At 41.1% G+C, this 27,969-nt stretch overlaps 1 protein-coding gene and 1 pseudogene across 1 annotated transcript; both read right to left on the bottom strand.

The window, feature by feature from the left end:
* Positions 1 to 1,431: 1,431 nt before the first annotated feature.
* Positions 1,432 to 7,139, bottom strand: LOC132640936 (photosystem I P700 chlorophyll a apoprotein A2-like; annotated as a pseudogene).
* Positions 7,140 to 8,354: 1,215 nt separating this feature from the next.
* On the bottom strand, positions 8,355 to 9,437 carry LOC132640935 (photosystem I P700 chlorophyll a apoprotein A1-like). The gene has a single exon (XM_060357742.1). It carries the CDS (start codon positions 9,425 to 9,427, stop codon positions 8,366 to 8,368), a length of 1,062 nt encoding a protein of 353 aa, XP_060213725.1. The 5' UTR covers positions 9,428 to 9,437; the 3' UTR covers positions 8,355 to 8,365.
* Positions 9,438 to 27,969: the final 18,532 nt, after the last annotated feature.

The raw sequence follows: 27,969 nt of genomic DNA, 5'->3' as shown, positions 1-27,969 counted from the left end.
GACGAGTAAGCATAAGATATAGACGTAGCGAAAATGATGATGATAGTGATGACGATGATAATAATAATGATGCTAAAGGTGCCTACGGACTATTAGACTTACATGTGCCTATGAAGGGCTATAACGACACCCCGAGCTTATAACGCTGGGTAGGATATATGTATATGAATATGTATAAAGTATGTATACGATTACGAAACGTGCGCACACCTCTGCAGATGGTACGGATAACCTTGAAGCCTTGGTAGGGCCAGGTAAGAGTAACCTTGAGCCTTGGTTGGCTATGTATGTATGAAACACCGATCCTATGAGGTCGGGTATGCTATATAAATGCCATGTATATGAAATGACTATGTATATAATATGATTATGAATGTGATAAGACTATGTATAAGAATACGAATAAGGACATGTATATGAATATGAGCACAAGTATGGTATGAGTACTATTATGGAACACGGATGATGACGTAGGTGTACTAATACGTATGAAAAATGGAAAGTCCTACGAAAGGCAGGTAAGTACTATGACGATGATATTATTGTCTCCCCTCCTATGCTATTTCACATGTTGTTCATGATGCTTATTTATTGATGTTGCTCATGCTTTACATACTCAGTACATTCTTCGTACGGACGTCCTTTTTTTTGTGGACGCTGCGTCATGCCCGCAGGTGCACAGGGAGACAGACTTGATCCATAGCTGCCTATTCGGAGATTACATAGAGAGCTCCATTTCCTTTGGAGCCATATCTTGTGGGTACTCATTCTTTTGTGTATATAATTATGGGCATAGCGGGGTCCTGTCCCGCTAATGTGATATGTTATACTCTTAGAGGCTCGTAGACATGTGTGTGTGTGTGGGTAGATGTGTTTGGCCTTGTCGGCCTATGTTTTGTATATCATTTTGTCGGCCACGTTGGCCCATGTACATTGATGTGACATAGATTCCTACGATGATATAAATGTGTTGTTGTCCAAATGGGACTAGTTGACGAATGAATGGAAATGCATGTATAATTATGTGGCTCACCTAGATGTAAGCATAAGAGTAAGCTAAGAGGGTGCCCGGGTGGGCTAGCACCGGGTGCTCGTCGCGGCCCCGAGTCGGGTCGTAACATTGATCTTGTTGCTCTTGGCAACAAACATGCATGAACCATTTCACGAAGTATGTGCCGGGATATTCCAAAGTCTCGATAGTTAGCTCTCGGCCTTCCGGTAAAAAAAAAACGTCGATGAAGGTGTGTAGGTGCACTATTTCGTGGTAGGGATTGTAACTTTCCATAAATTTCCCATTTGTCACTCAACGATGGAACCTTGCTTATTTCTTTTTATGAGAATCGACGAATCGAATGATATTTCTGTTCCAATTTTTGCCTCTTCTTCTCCCTCTGAATCAAACTTTTCCTTGCCATAATGGTTGAATTCCTATTAGTATCCATGATACAAGTCGAATCCTAGATGTAGAAATAGAAGAAGGTGGACCCCCTCTCCGTCGAAAGAAATGAGATTATCGAGGATACACACATTAAAAATATTAACCAAATTTGCCCGACGTAGAGGCAATCAAGAAAGCCGCATAAGTGAATATATAACCTACAGAAAAGTGATCTAATCCAACAAATATTGCTTGTATAATGGAAAGGGCCACTGGTTTATCTCTCCAGCGAATCAAATTGGCCAAAGGTGTGCGTTCATGAGCCCATGCTAAAGTTTCAATCAATTCCTGCCAATATCCACGCCAAGAAATTAAGAACATAAATCCAGTAGCCCAAACAAGATGTCCAAATAAGAACATCCATGCCCAAACCGATAAACTATTCATACCAAAAGGGTTATATCCATTGATAAGTTGTGAAGAGTTTAACCATAAATAATCCCTTAACCAGCCCATCAAATAAGTGGAAGATTCATTAAACTGTGAAACGTTACCCTGCCATAATGTGATGTGCTTCCAATGCCAATAAAAAGTAACCCATACAATAGTATTTAACATCCAAAAAATTGCCAAATACAACACATCCCATGACGAAATATCACAAGTACCACCTCGTCCTGGGCCATCGCATGGAAAACTATAACCGAAATACTTTTTATCTGGCATAAACTTAGAACCACGTGAATCTAAAGAACCTTTTACTAAGATCAATGTAGTTGTATGTAAACGAAGAGCAATAGCATGATGAACCAAAAAGTCTCCAGGACCTATTGTTAAGAATAATGAATTACTATTTTCATTTACAACATTTAACCAACTCGGCAACCAGATTCTTCAACCCGCATTGAATGCTGGGCCACTCGTTGAAGATAAAAGTACATCGAACCCATATGAAGGTTTACCATGAGCGGATTGTATCCATTGAGCAAATAGAGGTTCAATCAAGATTTGCTTCTCCGAAGTGCCAAAGGCAAGCATGAAATCATTATGAACATAAAGTCCCAGGGTATGGAATCCCAGAAAGAGGTTGGCCCAACTTAAATGAGATATGATAGCTTCTTTATGATCTAACATTCTTGCCAATACATTATCTTCATTTTGCTCCGGATTGTAATCTCTAATGAAAAATATAGCTCCATGAGCAAAAGCTCCTGTCATGATGAATCCTGCGATATATTGGTGGTGGGTATATAATGCAGCTTGAGTAGTAAAGTCTTGTGCTATGAATGTATAAGCAGGTAAAGAGTACATGTGTTGAGCTACCAAAGAAGTAATAACCCCTAAAGAAGTGTCACGACCCGATTAGGGGCCGTGACGAGTACCCGATACTTGTACCGAGCACCCCTTATCTATCATATTACCTCTATCTCTTAGCAAGCCGTATGGACAGTGCCATATTTGTTTTTTGAACATTAACATTAGCAGCGTCATTCTGAACATAAACTAGTAAACTTCGTTGTTACTTTATACAACAATCATGCCGAGACACCATACATATATCTGTACCTGACTGACTATACATATCTGTCTACAAGCCTCTAGACATAGTACACTTATACATATAAAGGGCCGAATACTGTCGTGCCCGAATATACATACACACAAAATAGTACCGCGGGAGTGAGGCTCCGGAACAACTGGAGCACTGTAGAGTACCGCTGGTAGAGCTCCTAAGAATCACGTCCACCTGTCTGCTGACCTGCGCGGCATGAAACGCAACGTCCACAAGAAGGGACGTCAGTACGAATAGTGTACCGAGTATGTAAGGCATGGAAGATAACACAAGCAACAACATAGTGTATAATTAAAAATGTCATGGAGTCATAGGACATAGAAAATAGAACTTATATCATGTCATGTATTATCATATCGTATCATATCGTATCATATCTTATCTGTCTTGTCGTAGCATATCGCGTCATAGTATATCGTGTCATAATATGTCAGGCTGTAGTATATCATATCATAGTACATCATATCATAGCATAGCATGTTATAGCGTGTCGTGTCATAGCATAGCGTGTCATAGCATGTCTTACCATAGCATAGCATGTCATAGCGTATCATAGCATAGCATAGCTTGTCATATCATGTCCTGTCGTGGCAGATCATAGCATATCATGTCATAGTGTAGCTTACAATAGCATATCTTATCATAGCATGTCTGGTCATGACATGGTAGGTCATATCATAGCGCCGAGCAATGTCGGCTCACCCACATAGCACCGATATACACCGGCTCACCCATATATCCCGCGTCCGGGATGATAAGCCAGCTGATCAGGTGGCAATGAAACATGTTTCCCTTCCCATTCCCCCATATATCCCTTCCCCCCATCCCAGGGTCATATACATATCTTACATATATATACATATCTTTATATTTATATACATAGCTTGTGTACATATACATGTCTTATATACATTTACTTATCTTATATACATTTACACATTTTATATACTTATACATATCTTATATGCATATACATGTTTTATATATATATATATATATATATATATATATACGTATCTTATATAAATATACGTGTTTTATTTATATATATATCATATAAGCACACAAGGGAGCCCAAGGAAAAATCATGTAGACATCGGAGTGACGTAAGGTCGGTGACCTCCGATTACATTATGGAATACTCGTGATCGCTTTTGTCTCACCTCGAAGGGACGAATATTTTAAGGTGAGATGGTCAACGGAGAATAGTATTAAAGTAAACGTAGAATGAAATCGTGGGCGTCATAGATGACAGTTGTAGGCTTTGGAGTCTTAGAAAATAAAGTTATAACTAGGAAATATAAATACGATTTAGAAATTAGTTTATAAATTTCGTATTCACATTGGATCCTGAACTTAGAAATCTCAGTCATAGGATCGTTCCGGTCGTACTTATCATAAGCACATTCTCTTGTCTAACATTGTCGTTATCATTATCCCCATTGAAACATTCTCGTTAGGGTAGTCCTAGTACTTATCATTTGGTGGCGAGGTCGGGATCAAAGGTCCCCTTTGAATCACTTCAAGTACGTCAACCAAGACTATAGGAAAGTCCGGGAGTAACGGGCCCACCTCGGGCCGGATGAGGTAGCGTATACTATTTACATATATTACATGTCATGTCATTACCTGTGAGGGTTCTAGGGTAATCGGGTCTCATTTGCGCAAGTTATAGGGGTCTAGGAGGTCTTTCTATCATTTTGCGCACTTTCTAGTTCAATTCGATTGAACGAAAAGTGGAAAACTTTAGGTGCGGATTTCGGGGAATAGGGTTGTCCCCGAGGCTCGTACCCAACTTATTATATCTAAGACATGCCATAGAAAGAAGGGTGAAGCCTTACATACCTCTTTCCGCTCCTTTAGCTATTCCAAATTCACGTCACAATTCCGTCAAAATCTGCGAATTGGTCATTTTTACCAAAACTTTCATTAGTATACTTAGAGTCAAAACCTTAAGGAAACATTTTGCTACCGAAATTTCGGCAGCATTTCCTCTGTAAATATACCATCCTCGACATTCAATTTAGTCAAATTCTCATCAAACACAATCCGGGAATTCAAACCCGGCCAAACTATTAACATAATTCAACAGTCGCACTAACAATTCACATATTTCCTTCAATATACATAATCTCCCAATTATCAATACTTCACCAAAGTTATCAAACCTTTATTTGCGATATGAAATCTACGATGATTACAACTCCATTTTTATTATGGAATCCATGACAACAACAATCAAACACTACATAAAAATCAATTCGATTGTCCAACACAACAACACTACATTCGGCCACCATTATCTATCAACACAACAACCAAAATACTAACTAGCACTTGCTTACCATTTCTTCATGCTTCAACACATATACACTACTATACATACAATATACACGGCCATGCACACACCATATACCTCACGGCCACAACACAACATCAATATTCTCCAAACTCATTCAACTTCCATTTTCCACATATAATTCACAACAATAACTACCAAATACTAGATGAAATAATTGAAACATAACTCCTACATATATACACACGGCTACATGCTATATCCACTCCCTTCATGAGTTTCATCCATTATGGCATACAACAACACATATAAACCATTCATAAGACATGAAAAGTAAGCTTGAATCATACCTCTTTTACTTAGCTACTCAAGCTAGCTATGCTTGGCACCTTGAACCAATACTTGTTATGCACCCTCCAAGGAGTAGAAAGTGATTTTTGGAGAAATTTTTAGCAATTTTTCTCTTGGATTTTCACTATGGCCGAAAGCCTCAAGGGCTTTTCTCCTTCTTTCTTTGTTCTTCTTTTCTTGAATTTTCTAGAGGTGTTATGAGATAAAGATGACCTATCCATCTTTTATAATTTACAAATTAATCCCACATGGGCTTGGACCCATATCAATGGCCGGTTGGGCCTTTAATTTTTGCCAAAAAAAGACTTTCAAGCCCACTTATATTTTTGACTAGCTTATGTAATTCATGAAGCATTTTTTTTCCAATTTCCAAATTTTCCCTTCGTCTTCCTCCGTATTTCCACTTCTAGACTTTTCATAAGCAACTCATGTACCATACAACATAAAGGGTGGCCTTGCTTGTTGTCTTCCCGCGATTGCCTTGAATTATCCGATTGCACAAAATGCGGGATATAACAAGAAGCTAGAGCAAGGCCTAATTGAAAATGAAGCGAATTGTTAATATTGTCATAAAAACCCTTATGTCCACGCCCCAATCGTCCCCTCGAAGGAATATGTGTATCTAAAAGATCTTTCATACTGTGCCCAATCCTGAAATTGGTTCTATACATATGACCAGCAACGAGAAAAATAAATGCAATAGCTAAATGGTGATGGGCAATATCAGTCAGCCATAAACTTTGCGTTTGTAGATGGAATCCCCCGAGAAGAGTTAGAATGGCAGTTCCCGTCCCTTGGGCGGTACCAAATAAATGACTACTTGAATCGGGATTTTGAGCATAAAGATTCCACTGACCTGTAAAAACTGGGCCTAACCCTTGGGGATGCGGTAATACATCTAAGAAATTATTCCATCGAACGGACTCCCCTCTAGATGCAGGAATAGCAACATGGACTAAATGCCCTGTCCAAGCCAAGGAACTTATGCCAGAGAGTCTGGACAAATGATGATTCAGACGAGATTCAACATTTTTGAACCAGGAAACGCTCGGTTTCCATTTCGGTTGGAGGTGTAACCAACCTCCGATTAAGGATATGGCATAAAGAAATAATAGAAAAAGAGCGCCAATATAAAGATCTTCATTAGTGTGTAAACCGATTGTATACCACCACTGATAAACACCAGAATAAGCGATATTTACTGGGCCAAGAGCACTCCCTCTAGTAAAAGCTTCCACGGCCAGTTGACCAAAATGAGGATTTCAAATTGCATGAGCAATAGGTCTTTCATGTAAAGGGTCCTGTACCCACGACTCAAAATTTCCTTTCCAAGCTACATGAAACAGATTTCTGGAAGTCCACAGAAAAATTATTGCTAATTGACCGAAGTGAGAAGCAAAAATATTCTGATAAAGACGTTCCTCAGTAATATCATCATGACTCTCGAAGTCATGTGCGATAGCAATACCAAACAACATACGACGAGTGGTGGGGTCCTGAGCTAAGCCTTGGTTAAACCTTGGAAATCGTAATGCCATAACGCTTTTCAAATCCTCCTAGCCATTATCCTACTGCAATAATTCTTGCTAAGAAGAATGCCCATGTTGTGGCAATTCCACCCAGAAGGTAATGGGTTACTCCTACAGCACGTCCTTGTATAATGCTCAAGGATATCGGCTGAGTAGCAGGAGCAACTTTTAATTTATTATGAGCCCAAACGATAGATTCAATAAGTTCTTGCCAATAACCACGTCCGCTGAATAGAAACAATAAACTAAAAGCCCGGACAAAATGAGCACCTAGGAAAAGAAGGCCATATATAGATAATGAAGAACCATAAAACTGAATTACCTGGGATGCCTGTGTCCATAAGAAATCGCGGAGCAACCCATTAATAGTAATAGAACTTTGCACAAAGTTTCCTCCCGTAATATGTACTACCCCTTGGTCACTTACACTTCCCTAAACATCTAACTGTATTTTCCAACTGAAAAGGAATATTACTACCGAAATTGCATTGTACATCTAGAATAGTCCTAAGAAGACATGATCCCAGGATGATACTTGACATGTACCCCCTCTTCCAGGTCCATCACAAGGAAAACGAAAACCAAGATTTATTTTATCCGGTATCAAACGGGAACTGCGAGCAAATAGAACACCTTTCAAGAGTGTCAATACTGTCACATGAATCGTAAATGCATGAATGTGATGTACCAAGAAATCAGCGGTTCCTAATGGAATAGGCAACAAAGCCACCTTGCCACCCACTGCCACTAAATCACCAACCCCCCCCCCCCCCCCCTCTCAAAATAAACTGGTGCTTGCTGTTGCACCAGGAGTCGTTGCACCGAGTGCTAAAGCATGGGTGTTTTGTATCCATTGAGCAAAAACGGGTTGTAATTGTATAGCGTATCTGAAAGCATATCTTGAGGATGCCCTAAAGCGCTCATGGTATCATTATGAATATACAAACCAGAACTGTGAAAGCCTAGAAATATACATGCCCAGTTGAGATGGGATATGATTGCATCACAATGCCAAAGGACACGATCTAATAGATCGTTGTACCAAGTAGTTGGATCATAATATCTTATCATAAAAATGGTTGCATGTGCAGCAGCACCAACTATGAGAAATCCACCAATCCACATGTGATGTGTGAACAATGACAATTGTGTACCATAGTCAGTAGCTAGATATGAATAAGGGGCCATGGAATAAATTTGATGAGCTACAACAATGGTTAAAGAGCCTAACATAGCTAAGTTAAGAGATAATTGACATGCCATGACGTTGTTAGGATCTCATATAGACCTTTATGGCCCTGACCTGTAAATGGACCTTTATGAGCTTCTAAAATATCTTTTAGTCCATGACCAATACCCCAGTTGGTCCTATACATGTGACCCGCTATCAGGAAAAGAATTGCAATAGCTAAATGGTGATGGGCAATATCAGTCAGCCACAGACCCCCAGTTACTGGATCTAATCCTCCACGAAAAGTAAGAAAGCCCGCATATTTTGACCAATTCAAGGTAAAAAATGGGGTTGCTCTCTCGGCAAAACTGGGAGAAAGTTGAGCCAAAAGATCTCGATTCAAGATAAATTCATGAGGAAGTGGTATCTCTTTAGGATCTACTCCAGCGTTTAGAAATTGGTTAATCGGTAAAGATACATGTACTTGATGCCCCGCCCAAGAGAGAGACCCAAGTCCTAGTAGCCCTGCTAAATGGTGATTCAGCATAGATTCTACATCTTGAAACCAAGCCAATTTTGGCGCCGCTTTATGATAATGAAACCAACCAGCAAAAAGCATTAACGCCGCAAAGGCCAATACCCCAATTATTGTACAATAGAGTTGTAATTCACTAGTTATTCCAGATGCTCGCCAAATCAAAAAAAAACCAGAGGTTATTTGTATTCCCCGGAAACCCCCGCCTACGTCACCATTTAATATTTCTTGGCCCACTATTGGCCAAACCACCTGGGCACTAGGCCCAATGTGAGTTGGATCACTTAGCCACGCTTCATAATTAGAAAAACGAGCACCGTGGAAATACATGCCGCTCAGCCAAAGAAAGATGATGGAGAGTTGACCGAAATGTGCCCTAAATAATTTTCGAGAGATCTCCTCAAAATCACTGGTATGGCTATTGAAATTGTGAGCATCGGCATGTAGGTTCCAGATCCAAGTGGTAGTATTAGGCCCTTTAGCTATTGTTCTTGAGAAATGACCCGCTCTGGCCAATTCCTCGAAAGAGGTTTTTACGGGATCCCTATCTACCAAAATTTTAACTTCTGGTTCCGGCGAACGAATAGTCATTGAGTCCTCCTCTTTCCGGACAACACATATAAAGAGACCCGCCAACAGTCAAACAATTAGTGAACCCTAGATATAGAGAGATATTTCTATAATTAGTTCGCTTCTCTTCTATTTTTCTATCTCCTATCTCTCTATTTTCTTTAGTTATTTACTAGAGCAATTATGATCTTGAAGTCCATCCGGGGCAAATGTTCGGATCTATTACGACATAGCCTTGAGGCCCTCAACGGACCTTTTAACCTTTTAAAAACCCTTTTGAGGTTTGGATTGATCCAAAAACAACTTTTTTGTGCAACCTAGTGTATATTCATAGAAGTTATTAGATGGAGCTCTTTAATTTTTTACCTAGAAGATTTTAATTACTCTATTACAAATCACGCGAGTAGCCATGAGACATTACTAAGAGACATCCCCGGTATATATATATATATATATATATATATATATATAGTGATTCGAGGGTTTCTTTTATTAGTTTTAATAATAAGAATTTGTTTAATTTAATAAAAATATAATAAAATGAAGTCTATTTTGTACTCTATCTGTGTATCCTTTTTTATTCCTAAAAAATAGCAGATGAAATAGAAGTGAAATAGAAGGCTTAGAAGGGAGATAATGAAATTATTTGATTAGGTCTTCCAAAAGCAAAGGAACGATCCGTTGTTTAGTTAACTGATCTGATGGTTCCAACAAAGAATTAATTCTAACAAATAGCTAAATTCTAAATAAAAAAATAAATTATAGACTAAGATTCTAAATAAAGGATAATAAATAAATGGGGTCTTCTTTTATTCGAAACGTCTCGTGATCTTCAACCAATTATGCGCTTCAATATAATTACCGGGAGTAAGCGCTATAGCCTGTTTCCAATACTCAGCGACTTGATCAAACCTAGCCTCCGCAATTTCAGAATCTCCCTGTTGAATGGCCTGTTCTCCCCGGCGGAATAGGTAGTTCAATTCCTTCCCTTAGAACCGTACTTGAGAATTTCTTTCCTCATATGGCTCAGCAGTCAATTCTTTTGGTGTCCCATTTTGATCTATACCATATCTAATAAAATCTAATGAGATTTCTCATGGATCTATCCCAGTTTTAGGGTTAACCAAAAGAAAAATAGGTTAATTACATGAGTTTCAAACTGAAATTTGGATGAATAATCCGTTTATTTAGTTTTATCTTTTTTCCCACCTTCAGAAGAATAAAGCATAGGCTTTTCTACTAGTGTTAGAATTTTATGAAAGGTAACTATCTCGGCTTTCATAGATAAATTTATATAGAATCTTTGAAAAAGACTTTCTTTCATAAGAAAGAAAATACTTACTATCTTTGGGATCTGATCCTACACCGCTGCTCAAGACTTTAGTGGATCGACTCTATTACATAAGTTAATTCCTAATTTTTATCTCACATCATGAGATAAGTACGCAGTTATTATTGTATCGGCCCAAAACCTCGCAAATTGATCTTTACGGTGCTTCCTCTATCTCTATCAATTAAAGCCTTATATCCATAGAAAAAAGTTGCTAGGCATTTTTATTTTTTCCTATTTTGACTTCTATCAAGTTTCTTTCTTTGCTACAGCTGATAAAAATCGTTGTTTTAGACGATGCATATGTAGAAAGCCTATTTGGTTCTAGTAGTTACTTTACTAGATTTTTCTTTTTTTTTTTTTTTTTCTTTCTATAGTGGAGATAGTCGCACGTAATGACAGATCACGGCCATATTATTAAAAGCTTGTGGTAAGAATGGGTTTCGTTCTAGTGCTCGAAAATAATATTCCAAAGCTTTCGTATGTTCTCCATTACTTGTGTGGATAAGCCCTATATTATAGAGTATATAACTTCGATCATAGGGATCAATTTCTAGTCGCATAGCTTCATAATAATTCTGCAAAGCTTCCGCGTAATTTCCTTCGGATTGAGCCGACATCCGTTACGGTCGTCATTCAATTGAAAGAATCTCCGTTCCAGAACCGTACGTGAGATTTTCACCTCATACGGCTCCTCCCTTATGTGCATAATGAGAATAATACATAGAATCAAAAAAGATTCAACGATAAAAATATTCTCATTATGAACTCAGCAGGGCTAGTGTTTTTATAAGAAATCTCTAGCCAACCTTCCTGCAAGAGATTCTTTCTTAACATCAAGCCTATTGGGACTAGATAGAATTGATAAGATAACACCAGTAAGTGGAGAAGAGTATGCAAAAATTTCAAATTGTGACACTGCCAAAGAAATGTGGGATAAACTTGAGGTCACCTATGAAGGAACATCAAAAGTAAGGGAAACAAAAATTGATGCTCTAAGACACGACTATGAAGCCTTTATGATGATATGAGAACATCGAATCAATGTTCGCGAGATTCAACAAGATCATTGGAGAACTCAAATCCCTTAGAGTAACTTATACCAACTCTCAACAAGTTATAAAGCTTGTTAGAAGTTTGCCAAAGACTTGGGAAACCAAAGCAATTGTTCTTGAAGATGGAAATCTGGATAATTTCACTTATAATGAATTAAGAGGAAATCTGATAGCATTTGAAAAAATCACTTTCAAATATATCAGAAGGATGAAAAAAAGAAAATGGTTGCTTTCAAGGCTCAAGTTGAAGAATCTGATGATGACTTTAAAGAAGAAGAAGTGGCCATGATTTCTAGGCATGTGATAGAAGCCCTGAGAAGATCAAGAAATAATAGAAAAGGAAGCTCAAACTTTAGAAAAGGTAAGACTTCCACTGGTCATCAAAGAAATGATGGAAAGTGTTATGAATGTGGAAAATATGGCCATATCGCATCTGAATGTCCTGAGACTAGAAAGAAACCAACTAGAAGTTATCAAAAACAAAGGGCCTTCAGTAGCTGGAGTGAAGATGAAATTTCAGATGAAGAATCTGAAGAGATTGAAAATGTGTGTTTCATGGCTCTCGAAGGAGGCAGTAAGGTAAGCTCCATCCCTGCTCTAAATGTGAAGAAACTCAAGAATTATTAGATCAAACTCTTATAGACCTGAATAATGTCTTTGATGAATATAGGAAACTAAAGAGAGAGAAAAAGAATGGGAATCAAAATTAGAAATTTGCGAAAAAGAAAAAAATTCTATTCAAAATGAAGTTTACAATTTGCAATCTATAATAGATATTTTACTGAAACCCTCCAGTCAAAATTATGCTAAGTCAAACCAGTCAACTTACACATATACATCCACTGGGAAAAAGGTCTTACCAATGACTAAAAATTTGGAAGGGAAGACAACTGTTTTTTTAAAGACTGATCAGTCAACTAGAACCTGTAAGTCGACTGAAAGGAAGTCTGGAATATTTAGGCCAACAAATCCTCATAAAGTTGAAGGAAAACCCTTTCAAACATGTTTTTGTTGCGAAAAACTTGGCCATGACTATCATAACTGTAGATTTCGTTTCTCCACTGCACCTGGTTGGGTATGGAAACCCAAGAAAAGTAAGTGTTTTGAAACTAACCATCAAGGACCCAAGAACCCTTGGGTACCTAAACAAAAGTAAAAATTATGTTTTGCAGGAACACGACAAAAAAAAGGTAAACAAACTAGAAACTCTTTTAGTTCAAAATATATTGTGTCTACATCCAAGCCTTTGCAACTACTTCATATGGATCTTGTTGGTCCTACTAGAACTGCTAGCATTGGAGGAAAAAGGTATGCATTTTTTATAATAGATGACTTTTCTCGCTTTACCTGGGTAATATTTCTTGCTCATAAAGATGATACTCTAAAGAATTTTAAGTTTTTTTGTGAGAAAATTCAGCGTGAAAAATGATATTACATCACTACTATCAGAAGTGATCATGGAGGAGAATTTGAAAATAAAGCTTTTGAAGAATTCTGCAATGACCAAGGTGACATGTCACGACCCAACCCCGTGGGCCGTGACTAGTACCCGAGCTGGACACCCATACGCTCCTACTTACGAAATCGACATATCCATAACTTATTCCTATCCAGCATATATTAATCATTACGGATATTAAGGGCAGATGTTATCTTAAGCGGTCACATATATCAAACACGTCATATAGGAGCCACCAAGGCTGTCGTAGAACAGATCGTCCAAAGCAAGTGCATAAGTATATATATACATACAAGCCGTTAAGGCTGTCATAGTAAATAGGACCGCTTAGACGCAAATCACAGACATAACCGAACAATAACGACCCATGACCCACATATATGTCTACAGGCCTCTAACAAACACAACAGAATCATATGGCGGGACAGGGCCCCGCCGTACCCCTGAATATACATATACATATATATAACGGAAGAGTTTGTACCAAAATATGGGCTCCAGAACAAGGGAGCACTCCAAGGCAGCAGAACAGATAGCCTAAGCTGTCGGGTCACTCACACGAACATCTGTACCTGCGGGCATGAAACGTACAGAATCGGAACCCATACAGACGTACAGAACCATAATCCATACGGACATACAGACATAGTCGAAATTCAGGCGGTCAGACAGAAGTATACCAGAATATCCAGCCGATCTGGCTCTCTTAGGCCGGCCCCTGTCGTAACCCCTATCAGGCCGACGCTCCCTACGTCGGTCCTCCATGCCCTGGGCGTATGCCTGTACCCGGGCAACATGCATCCCTGGCTGAGAAGCCATGGCTAAGCAACCGTCGATCAGATAAGGGTCTAGTCCTATCACATACCTGTGCACCCTGCCGGCCATCTCGGCTACTATAGCGGGTGCATACCTAGCCAGTGAGTCGAACTCTAAGCTGTACTCTCGTACGCTCCTACCGTTCTGTCTCAGATGCAAGAATCGATCGACCCTGGCTCTCCGTAGCTCTGGAGGTAGAAAATGGTCAAGAAAGGCCTTAGTAAACTCGGCCCATACCGCTGGGGGAGCATCGTCACCCCTGGATAGCTGCCAAGACTCATACCAATTTGCCGCCACCTCATACAATCGATACGAAGCCAATTCCACAGACTCAATCGGCGAAGCCTTAATCAATCGTATTGTGCTCTCCATCTTTCTAATGAACTCCTGGGGGTCCTCCTCAGGTTTTGTCCTGGAGAATTCTGGAGGATTACATGTCAAGAACTCACGAGCCCTGGAGCTCTCATACCTGTCCGTACGACCACCGCCAAATCCATGCCTGCGAACCTGTTCCGCCATCAGTGTGGTCAATAGCTGAACCGCATCTCGCATGGCCCTGCCCTCCGCCCCTGCCTGTGGAGCTGGAGGCTCGGGCACTGGAACCTCGGGAGCTCGCGGTGGAGCCGTCTCCTGATCAGCAGCTTCTGCTGCTCCAATATCCTCCGGCAAGGGGGGTGTAACAGATCCAGATGATGGGGGCACATCCTCAAGTGCAGGCTGCACACTGGCCCTGGTAACTCTCTGGGCCCGGCTGGTCTCCCCTGCCTCAACCCCCGCCTTGCCCTTCTGGGCAGCTGTTGCCTTCTTTGGAGGCATCGCTGAAAACATAACAGATCGTTAGGAGAGGATCATCCTAATCATACAGCTTTATCGCACGATCTAAGAATCCAAAGAAGGGTAACATCCTAGATGCCCTGTAGCCTCCTGTTTATAGAGGTGGTGCACAACACATCGATAAACAAGACTCTACTAGACACGACCTGTAGACATTCCGAGGACTAACCGCTCTGATACCACTTTTGTCACGACCCAACCCCGTGGGCCGCGACTGGCACGCTAGCTGGGTACCCGTACATACCTACCTGACCGAATTTCGTATCGTACAGATTTTTTTTCAAACGGATATTACAGAAGTAGGCCGATACAGATACGGCACGCGCGCAAGCATATATATATACCTGAACATGCAGACTTTTACAGATAAGACGATAAGGCTAACATACAGACGAAACCCGTAACCCACACATCTATCTACAGGCCTCTACAGACATACAGAATCATATGACGGGACAGGGCCCCGTCGTACCCAGAATTTCCATACATGCAGAACATACGGAAAACATAAGATATATACCAAAAGTGTATGCTCCGGATCAAAGGAGCTCTTCAAACAGCAGAATCAGAACCCTACGCTGGCGGCGTATCACCTGGTGCGTCTGTACCTGCGGGCATGTAGCGCAGCCCCCGAAGAACGGGGGTCAGTACGAAAAATGTACCGAGTATGTAAAGCAGAAACATAACAGATACAATCATAGTCCGAACCGGAGTCACCGAAATATAACGGACAGAACCATACATCAGACGGACGGACAGAGTCATGATGCAGACCGACATATAGAATCGTGGTCCATACAGACAACAGAATCATGGTTCAGACAGACAGACGGAATCATAATCCAGACAGATGAGCAGAATCAGTATCCATACAGACGTACAGAATCGGAACCCATACAGACGTACAGAACCAGAATCCATACGGACATACAGACATAGTCGAAATTCAGGCGGACAGACAGAAGTATACCAGACAGAATTATGCATGCAGAGTAGTGCAGAGTCATACTAAATCATACAGAATCATACGGAGGCACGTGCTTATATAAACACTGATGGCACATGCATACAGACATACAGATCCCGACCCTGTCTGGGGGCGCGGTAAACAGAACCCGGCCCTCTTAGTACGGGACGCGGTGGACAGACAGAATCGGATCAGATCAGATCATATCAGATGCCATCCTGGCCGCCATCCCCATACACAGATCAATATATCATAATCATACAGATATAACAGATCCCAGCCCGCACACCGAGGGACGCGGTGAACAATGCAGAGGAATATGCACGATAACAGAACCTGGCCCGGGACGCAGTGAAGGAATGCATTGAGACAGCCACGAACAGATCCATGAGAAACCACATACATACAGACTCACATACAGACTGAAGGGTGCCAAACGGCGAGTCAAAATCAGAGTATACGGTTAGTATGCATAGTACGTGCCTATATCCTACTTGGGAAGGCACGACAGATTATTATCAGAATTAGATTCTCAGATGTTCAGAAATCATTTTGTAAGAATTTCATAAAAATATTTGCATCATTATCAAAATAATAGTTCAGATGGTTTCTGAGAAAATCGGACAAAACGGAAGTATTTAACGTATTACAGAAGATATCGGGCCTTGCGGGCCCGCCTCGGACCAACCCGAGGCAACATATGTAAATTATTGATAATAGACCTTATGAGGTCATCCATAATCGTTTGGAAGTGTTCCGACTCCGTTTAGGGAAATTTTGTACAAAAACTCACTTTAAAGGCAATTTGTAAGAAAATAGCTTCAATTGAATTGAAGGAATTGGAGCGGTTTTCCGTCTCGAATTCCGGGGAACGGAGTCGTACTTAAGGCTCGCGGCCGAGCCTATCACATCCAGAACATGCCTAGGAACAAAGGGAAATGCTTCACATACCTCGATAGCGCCTTACGCTCGCTTGGCGTCGACTTCAATTTCGTCCAAAATCTAGAAATGGTCAAGTTTACCAATTAGCAATTTCAAGCCTTTAGAACTTGAACTTTAACTCATACTTTTCTACAAAAATTTGGGCAGCATCTCCCCTATACATACCACATCCCCGAGATTGACTCGGCTCCAAACATCAACAACCAACCAAACAACAATACCAACAACATCCATAAGCAATCAAAATGCGTTCTACATAAATAATCTTCTTTCGGCATAGTTTAATAACTTTCATTCAAACTTCACATTGTCAAACTAGTATCCACATTTTCCATATCCACTAACTAATTCAAGATTGTTCAAATGCATTCCAATAGCCTTCCAAACAATATTCATGAATTCAAGTATTCCCGCCAATTCCATATTCTACCCAAAGTTTCTACCAATTGCAACGAAACTTCCAAATCACATTGTTTCTTTCCAAATTCGTTACCAACAATCGTAATTCACATTTAGGATCTTACTTCCACACTTATATAAAAATCATATAAAATTCACATAATTTCTCATAATTACATACAAGAAATCCCAACACCAATTCAAGTCATGAAGCCTTTATTTGCGACACAAAGGTCACAACGACACAACTAACAAACCAAATAAACTTGAATTCATTTCTCCCCCACACCCACATAGCTCACGGCCAAACACACCATTTACACACACACAAACTATGCACACACACACCATACTTCCATAATTCTCATCTAATTCTAATCATTATAACATATATACTTATTCCATAACATGAAACATAGAATTCATACCTTTCCTTCAAATTCCAACTTTCCGCAAACGTGGTTCTTCCGCCAAACTAGTTATACCACGTTGAAGAGCGTCTTGAACTTGTTACTAATTCAAGAAGAACAAGATTTTTGTATTGAAGGCTAAATTTTTTTTTTGTTCTTGGTTTGGCCGAGAGGCCTCTTAGGCTTAAGCTCTCAAGTTTTCTTCTTGTTTCATGAATATTCTAGAAAATGAACACTTGGCCTCTTTTTATTATAATTCTTGATCACGTGATAAATCACATGACCAATTTATGGGCTTGGGCCTTTAGTTGGCCGGCCACCCCAATTGGGCCTCTAATTTGTAATTTTTTTTTTGGGCTAACCCGGTTGGTCACGAGTTGGGCCTAGCCCACTGACCTGTCGACCTTAAAACATCCATATCTCCTTGTACTGACGTCGCCTGGGAGCCCACGACCAACCGTTGGAAAGCTATTTCAATTATCTACAACTTTTATATCTGGGTAGTTTCCCAAATTCCAGACTTATAATGCCGTGTTTGCCCCTCCAAGTCAGGTCATCCGAAAATGGTTTCTTAAAAATGTTCGTTTGGAGGGCTTCCACTTTTATTTGGCCCCAGGGCCCTTCAAGAGTTGTGTTTAAATTTACATATACGATTCATACAACTTTTCACATGTCCCAAAAAAAAATCTTGGCGTGTGGGCCCCACCTCACCTTACAAATAATTCGACGTTCGAAAATGCAGAATATAACATTCTCCCCCCCCCCCCCCCCCCTTTAGAACATTCGTCCTCGAATGTTCAATTGACCTTAGGGGGTCTCGTGACACTTCGGGGAGGTTCCTCAACATTACGATTGCCATCAACATCTTTCACCTCTTATCACACTTCTCGGTTCCTTACAACGTCATCATAATCCCACGTCACATCAAACAAATTCATAACCAGAGCCAGACGCACAGAAGCATATTAAACAGATCCATAATCAGAGTCAGATGTACTGCACTATGTCGGACAGATTCGTAGTCGGAGTCAGACGTATAGAATTATATCAGACAGATCCATGATCAGGGTCGGACGTACAGAAATGTACCGGACAGCTCCGTATCAGAGTCAGACATATAGAGATGTGTCAGACAGATTCATAATCAGAGTTAATCGTACAGAGGTATATCAGACAGAAACGTATCTAGAGTCAGACGTATAGAGATATATCAGATGGAAACATAATCGGATTCAGAAGTACAGAGGCGTAATAGGCAGAACCTCATTCAAGTCAGAGGTGCAGAAGTATAACAGATAGAGTCTTAATTAGAATCAGACCACTCCTAGTAAGGCTCCAGTGGTTTATGAAAATTCCTCATATCGGCATTTCATTATTAATCCTGACAATTATGCCACAGGTTTTTTTTTTTTTTTTTTGTATCCTTCCCAGGGGGGTCACCCATCCCAGAATTGCTCTAGCCTTAGCACGCTTAACCTCGAAACTTTCATACATTTTGATGCGTTATGGCTAGTATAATTTCATCGACCGCCCCGCACGACCTTTGTCACATAATTTAGGGCAGATCGGGATCTCGGTAAATTTTCGGAAAATTCTCGTAGTGGGTCCCACCCCGGGCTAAACCGTATTATTATCATATAGCCCTTACGAATTCTCGGTGTCTATCGAGTTGGACATTACCTTACCCTTACTAATACCCAGAGGAAGGAAATCACATGACGTAATAAAGTACAGACTTATTCATACACACGTCCTTCAAAAGAGATCACTAGCATACTTGGGTGTGCACTGGAAGACGCTCCTGGGTCCTGCCGGCCGGTCAAAGCAAATACACGGTTCGAAGGACCGCTATGACCCGAAGCTGCACCGCGACCTCTGCCACGACTCGCTGGTGCTGGTGCTGGTGCTGGTACTCCTCGCCCCGCGGGGCGTATGGCTGCCGAAGGGGAAGATGAGCCTGCAGCGGACCCAGCAGGCTGAACTGAACCTGAACCGCCCTTATGCGGGCACTCTCTGACACGATGGTCTGGGCTCCCACAAAAATAACAAGCGCCCGTAGCGTGATAACACTCCCCCGGATGGGGTCTCCCACAGTAAGAACATGGGGGTATGGGCGGCCTCGGCTGACCGGGACCTCTGCTCACCTGTGAGCCTGGAACTCTGGAGCTCTGTCCCGAGAACTGTGGGGGTGTACTGTAGGCTGGCTGGGACAAATACCTGTTACCCTGCCGCTGAGAAGGCTCGCTCTGAAATCCCCCTGAATATCCAGCCGATCTGGCTCTCTTAGGCCGGCCCCTGTCGTAACCCCTATCAGGCCGACGCTCCCTACGTCGGTCCTCCATGCCCTGGGCGTATGCCTGTACCCGGGCAACATGCATTCCTGGCTGAGAAGCCATGGCTAAGCAACCGTCGATCAGATAAGGGTCTAGTCCCATCACATACCTGTGCACCCTGTCGGCCATCTCGGCTACTATAGCGGGTGCATACCTAGCCAGTGAGTCGAACTCTAAGCTGTACTCTCGTACGCTCCTACCGTTCTGTCTCAGATGCAAGAATCGATCAACCCTGGCTCTCCGTAGCTCTGGAGGTAGAAAATGGTCAAGAAAGGCCTTAGTAAACTCGGCCCATACCGCTGGGGGAGCATCGTCACCCCTGGATAGCTGCCAGGACTCATACCAATTTGCCGCCACCTCATACAATCGATACGAAGCCAATTCCACAGACTCAATCGGCGAAGCCTTAATCAATCGTATTGTGCTCTCCATCTTTCTAATGAACTCCTGGGGGCCCTCCTCAGGTTTTGTCCCGGAGAATTCTGGAGGATTACATGTCAAGAACTCACGAGCCCTGGAGCTCTCATACCTGTCCGTACGACCACCGCCAAATCCATGCCTGCGAACCTGTTCCGCCATCAGTGTGGTCAATAGCTGAACCGCATCTCGCATGGCCCTGCCCTCCGCCCCTGCCTGTGGAGCTGGAGGCTCGGGCACTGGAACCTCGGGAGCTCGCGGTGGAGCCGTCTCCTGATCAGCAGCTTCTGCTGCTCCAATATCCTCCGGCAAGGGGGGTGTAACAGATCCAGATGATGGGGGCACATCCTCAAGTGCAGGCTGCACACTGGCCCTGGTAACTCTCTGGGCCCGGCTGGTCTCCCCTGCCTCAACCCCCGCCTTGCCCTTCTGGGCAGCTGTTGCCTTCTTTGGAGGCATCGCTGAAAACATAACAGATCGTTAGGAGAGGATCATCCTAATCATACAGCTTTATCGCACGATCTAAGAATCCAAAGAAGGGTAACATCCTAGATGCCCTGTAGCCTCCTGTTTATAGAGGTGGTGCACAACACATCGATAAACAAGACTCTACTAGACACGACCTGTAGACATTCCGAGGACTAACCGCTCTGATACCACTTTTGTCACGACCCAACCCCGTGGGCCGCGACTGGCACGCTAGCTGGGTACCCGTACATACCTACCTGACCGAATTTCGTATCGTACAGATTTTTTTTCAAACGGATATTACAGAAGTAGGCCGATACAGATACGGCACGCGCGCAAGCATATATATATACCTGAACATGCAGACTTTTACAGATAAGACGATAAGGCTAACATACAGACGAAACCCGTAACCCACACATCTATCTACAGGCCTCTACAGACATACAGAATCATATGACGGGACAGGGCCCCGTCGTACCCAGAATTTCCATACATGCAGAACATACGGAAAACATAAGATATATACCAAAAGTGTATGCTCCGGATCAAAGGAGCTCTTCAAACAGCAGAATCAGAACCCTACGCTGGCGGCGTATCACCTGGTGCGTCTGTACCTGCGGGCATGTAGCGCAGCCCCCGAAGAACGGGGGTCAGTACGAAAAATGTACCGAGTATGTAAAGCAGAAACATAACAGATACAATCATAGTCCGAACCGGAGTCACCGAAATATAACGGACAGAACCATACATCAGACGGACGGACAGAGTCATGATGCAGACCGACATATAGAATCGTGGTCCATACAGATAACAGAATCATGGTTCAGACAGACAGACGGAATCATAATCCAGACAGATGAGCAGAATCAGTATCCATACAGACGTACAGAATCGGAACCCATACAGACGTACAGAACCAGAATCCATACGGACATACAGACATAGTCGAAATTCAGGCGGACAGACAGAAGTATACCAGACAGAATTATGCATGCAGAGTAGTGCAGAGTCATACTAAATCATACAGAATCATACGGAGGCACGTGCTTATATAAACACTGATGGCACATGCATACAGACATACAGATCCCGACCCTGTCTGGGGGCGCGGTAAACAGAACCCGGCCCTCTTAGTACGGGACGCGGTGGACAGACAGAATCGGATCAGATCAGATCATATCAGATGCCATCCTGGCCGCCATCCCCATACACAGATCAATATATCATAATCATACAGATATAACAGATCCCAGCCCGCACACCGAGGGACGCGGTGAACAATGCAGAGGAATATGCACGATAACAGAACCTGGCCCGGGACGCAGTGAAGGAATGCATTGAGACAGCCACGAACAGATCCATGAGAAACCACATACATACAGACTCACATACAGACTGAAGGGTGCCAAACGGCGAGTCAAAATCAGAGTATACGGTTAGTATGCATAGTACGTGCCTATATCCTACTTGGGAAGGCACGACAGATTATTATCAGAATTAGATTCTCAGATGTTCAGAAATCATTTTGTAAGAATTTCATAAAAATAGTTGCATCATTATCAAAATAATAGTTCAGATGGTTTCTGAGAAAATCGGACAAAACGGAAGTATTTAACGTATTACAGAAGATATCGGGCCTTGCGGGCCCGCCTCGGACCAACCCGAGGCAACATATGTAAATTATTGATAATAGACCTTATGAGGTCATCCATAATCGTTTGGAAGTGTTCCGACTCCGTTTAGGGAAATTTTGTACAAAAACTCACTTTAAAGGCAATTTGTAAGAAAATAGCTTCAATTGAATTGAAGGAATTGGAGCGGTTTTCCGTCTCGAATTCCGGGGAACGGAGTCGTACTTAAGGCTCGCGGCCGAGCCTATCACATCCAGAACATGCCTAGGAACAAAGGGAAATGCTTCACATACCTCGATAGCGCCTTACGCTCGCTTGGCGTCGACTTCAATTTCGTCCAAAATCTAGAAATGGTCAAGTTTACCAATTAGCAATTTCAAGCCTTTAGAACTTGAACTTTAACTCATACTTTTCTACAAAAATTTGGGCAGCATCTCCCCTATACATACCACATCCCCGAGATTGACTCGGCTCCAAACATCAACAACCAACCAAACAACAATACCAACAACATCCATAAGCAATCAAAATGCGTTCTACATAAATAATCTTCTTTCGGCATAGTTTAATAACTTTCATTCAAACTTCACATTGTCAAACTAGTATCCACATTTTCCATATCCACTAACTAATTCAAGATTGTTCAAATGCATTCCAATAGCCTTCCAAACAATATTCATGAATTCAAGTATTCCCGCCAATTCCATATTCTACCCAAAGTTTCTACCAATTGCAACGAAACTTCCAAATCACATTGTTTCTTTCCAAATTCGTTACCAACAATCGTAATTCACATTTAGGATCTTACTTCCACACTTATATAAAAATCATATAAAATTCACATAATTTCTCATAATTACATACAAGAAATCCCAACACCAATTCAAGTCATGAAGCCTTTATTTGCGACACAAAGGTCACAACGACACAACTAACAAACCAAATAAACTTGAATTCATTTCTCCCCCACACCCACATAGCTCACGGCCAAACACACCATTTACACACACACAAACTATGCACACACACACCATACTTCCATAATTCTCATCTAATTCTAATCATTATAACATATATACTTATTCCATAACATGAAACATAGAATTCATACCTTTCCTTCAAATTCCAACTTTCCGCAAACGTGGTTCTTCCGCCAAACTAGTTATACCACGTTGAAGAGCGTCTTGAACTTGTTACTAATTCAAGAAGAACAAGATTTTTGGGTTGAAGGCTAAATTTTTTTTTTGTTCTTGGTTTGGCCGAGAGGCCTCTTAGGCTTGAGCTCTCAAGTTTTCTTCTTGTTTCATGAATATTCTAGAAAATGAACACTTGGCCTCTTTTTATTATAATTCTTGATCACATGATAAATCACATGACCAATTTATGGGCTTGGGCCTTTAGTTGGCCGGCCACCCCAATTGGGCCTCTAATTTGTAATTTTTTTTTTTTTGGGCCAACCCGGTTGGTCACGAGTTGGGCCTAGCCCACTGACCTTTCGACCTTAAAACATCCATATCTCCTTGTACCGACGTCGCCTGGGAGCCCACGACCAACCGTTGGAAAGATATTTCAATTATCTACAACTTTTATATCTGGGTATTTTCCCAAATTCCAGACTTATAATGCCGTTTTTGCCCCTCCAAGTCAGGTCATCCGAATACGTTTTCTTAAAAATGTTCGTTTGGAGGGCTTCCACTTTGATTTGGCCCCAGGGCCCTTCAAGAGTTGTGTTTAAATTTACATATACGATTCATACAACTTTTCACATGTCCCAAAAAAAAATCTTGGCGTGTGGGCCCCACCTCACCTTACAAATAATTCGACGTTCGAAAATGCAGAATATAACAGTACCCGTCCCTCTAGTGAGGGACTCGGTGAATAAAATCATATCATCATACTTTCATATCATCATGCATACATATACATATATATATATATACCATACCCGGCCCTCTAGTGAGGGACTCGGTGAATGAAGTCATACCGTACCCGGCCCATTAAGGGACTCGGTAAATACAGTCATGCAGGTGAACAACATATATCGTATACATACCGTACCCGGCCCTCTAGTGAGGGACTCGGTGAATCAAATCATCATATGCCCTCCTGGCCACCATAACACATCATCATCATCATATCACATCATCATATGCATATACGGTACCCGGCCCATTATGGGACTCGGTGAACAATGCAGTGGAGTGCGCACGATAACATACCCGGCCCGAGACTCGGTGAATAGACATATCAAGGCGTGCACGAGCAGTGTAGTGAGAAACTATATGCATATAGATCAAGACTCGATAGATAAGTATACTTACCGATACCTGAAGGCTCGGAAACAAGTTCCGGGTCAATCCGATAGTGTAAGAAAGTTATGAGCGTTTGAAGTACAGAAGCTTCTACGAACATTTCAGAAGCCATTTTTGGAGAATCGAAGCGACAATCATATCAAGTATATTTCGGATATCGTATGGATCAAATCAAATATAGCCTTTAGAATCATGTGGACATATCAAAGTGTATCAAAGGCTTAGCAGAATAATCAAACGTGCTATCATTTGGAAATCAAGACATAAGCCATATCACTTATCTTTCAAATGCCAATTCGGAAACATATCAAACAAACTTCGGACATTATGGATACATATAGAAACCATATGAAACTGCATATGGAAGTCAAAAATATTAGCCATCCTAGTGGCTCTAAGAATAGGAAATTCTTTGAATTCATACATATACGTCATTTGCTCGTTTCATAGAGATCATGCCAAAAGAAAGAAAGGTAACCCTTACATACCTTGCCCGCTTTCTATGCTAATCCGAACTTAAGTCTTTCGCTTCGCAAGATCTACAACAATATTCATATATACCAAACATTAGCCATAACGCTTAAAAGTCCAATTCTAAACCAACACTTTATCTACAGAAATTTCGGCAGCATTTCCCCTGTAAATGAAACATCCCCGAGAATTCAACTCGGCAATATCATCAACAACAAATCCGAGAATTTAACTCGGCCAAAATATCAACAATAATACCAACAACTATTCTAACAATATCCAAGAATACTTCAAACAATTCGTACAATATTCACAATAATTCAACCCATATGTTATGCCACCCGAAATCTTCCAAATGGAATAAGAACAATAACAACACATATTTTTCCTTCAATTTCATGAACTTCACCAACAATTCACACACTAACAACATTGTTTTCCCTAAATACAAGAACACTATATTCAATTCACATTAACTTCTAAAACGAGTCTCCAACCATTACAACTCCACTAGGACCATTGAACTTTCATTCTCAACATAACATCCACAACAACCACAACCAAATCACTAGATAAAATAAGTGAGTCATTATTCTTACACACACACACATACACGGCCACACACACACTCCATATACACGGCCACCACACTCTTCCATATTTTCATATTTCTACATACTACAACATACACAATCATCCATAACATATAAAAGAGGATTAAATTCTTACCTTTTCCACTTATTTTCTTTCTTGCCTAAAGTTGCTCCTTGCAAGAACAGATGTTTTTCTTGCTCCAATAATTATACCACGTTAAAGAGGACCCTTGAATTAGTAGGAATACTAGAAGAAAATATTTTTTTGGGATCAAAACTGAAGGCTCTAATTTTCTCCTTCTTTGGCCGAATGGCCTTGTGTTGTTGTCTTCTTTTTTTTCTTCTCCTAATTTCTTGAATGTTCCAAGTGGTAAGATGAATTAATACATGGGTCATCTCTTTTCACTTATTTATTTTGCTACCATTTGGGCCTTGGCCCATTTTTTTTTTCTTTTGGACAGCCAAATGGCCCCTTACGTCCAAGCCCATTTTTTCTTTATTTTTGTAATTCATGAAAAATTATTATCCAAATTCCAAATTTTCCCTTAGTCTTCCTCCGTATTTCTATGAGTCATCTTGCAAATTTCCCTTTTTACCCCTAGCCTTCCTTAATATTTCCACATCAAAATTTTCTTAAGCAACTTGTGTGCTAAACAAAAATCAAAATGTGACCTCGTCCTCAACTTCCCGCGATTATCTTGAATTATCCAAACGTACAAAATGCAGGATAAAACATCCTCCCCCCCTTTAGAACATTCGTCCTCGAATGTTGAACTGGCCCCATGGCGTATTATAATAATTCGGGGAGGTCTCCTCTTTATTATTGTTTGGCCGCAATACTTCAACCGGAACCACGTCTCTGGAATATAACTTCTCACCTGACCATCCATTATAAACACAGACTATTCCTTATATGGTAGCTTCTCTATCACTTAGACATCGTTTCTATGAAATACTTGGGAAGGGTCACCAACACCTTTGCGAAGCATAGGCACGCGGAAGATTGGTGTACCGCTTCTAATTCGGTGATACCTCTGATTCATGGGTGACTTACCATTCCTACGGGCAATTTGATAAAGTCTACTATATCTCAATTGGGCCTTCCCTTTTTATTTTACACTCTAGGTGTTTATCCAATAATGCCTTTGTCGCTAACGAGCATAATGGTTATGTTCCTTTCCAAGGCCAGTCATATCAGTATTCAAAACGTATATACCTGATATTGCTTTGCCACTTCTCGTCCTTCGCAGTCCGACTATACTCATGACAACTTATGATTCGAATTTAGTTAATTTCTTAACTCGCAACATCTCTGGGTTCTTGTCGCAACTTTTCCTCGTTTCCTTTCCTCACATTCCTCGATGCCAGTACACAGGTCTGCAACTTTCTTGGATTGGTGATCGTTCCATCAACTGTTATTCCTTTTTGGCTCTCCGGCGTGGACTCCTTCTAATTATAATTGGGCATAGCTTTATGTTAATTATTTGTACACTCCCATGGCGTACATCCTCATGTTCAGTATAATTGATGATCCACGAAGTATTTTCTTATACCCGGTGGCCTCTTTTATCTTCTATTCATATAAGAAACGTGCTTCCTTTCTCTGAAAAGTTGTCAACTACCACCCGTGGTTACCTCATTATCACAGTCGTCATCCGAGGCGTCTTTTGAATTTGTTATCCTCTTCATTGACCTTATGGATTTAACTTGTATACCTTTCTTACTCTCTTTATTACCCTCTTGGGCACATCTTTACATATCTAGATACTACGCAAGTTATGCTCAGTACGGAAATTAAAACCATGATCGAGAAATATCGAGGCTCGTGTCAGCATAAAGCATTCTCTCTACGTGTCTTCCATATTCTCTCCCTATATCTACCTCATAGTACCCCCGTTGTCAATTTATTTCTATGTCCTTTCGTAACCTTTACGATATGCCAACATACCCTGAACTCTGGCCCCGAGCTAATAAGTCTCCTTTTCGGGGGCTCGAATTGTCATAGTTTAATTTAGGTCTAGTATGCTCTCCCCCCCTTTATTAAGAGGGTCTATATACGCCTATGCCCTTTGAGTGACTATCGCTTTTCTGCAATCTTCTTACAATTGAAGCTCTTCCATCAT

Source organism: Lycium barbarum, chromosome 5 (assembly GCF_019175385.1).
Source record: "Lycium barbarum isolate Lr01 chromosome 5, ASM1917538v2, whole genome shotgun sequence".
In the NCBI taxonomy this organism is placed as follows: domain Eukaryota; kingdom Viridiplantae; phylum Streptophyta; class Magnoliopsida; order Solanales; family Solanaceae; genus Lycium; species Lycium barbarum.
The sequence above is the reverse complement of the archived record's forward strand: the minus strand, read 5'-3'. Positions and strand labels throughout refer to the sequence as shown.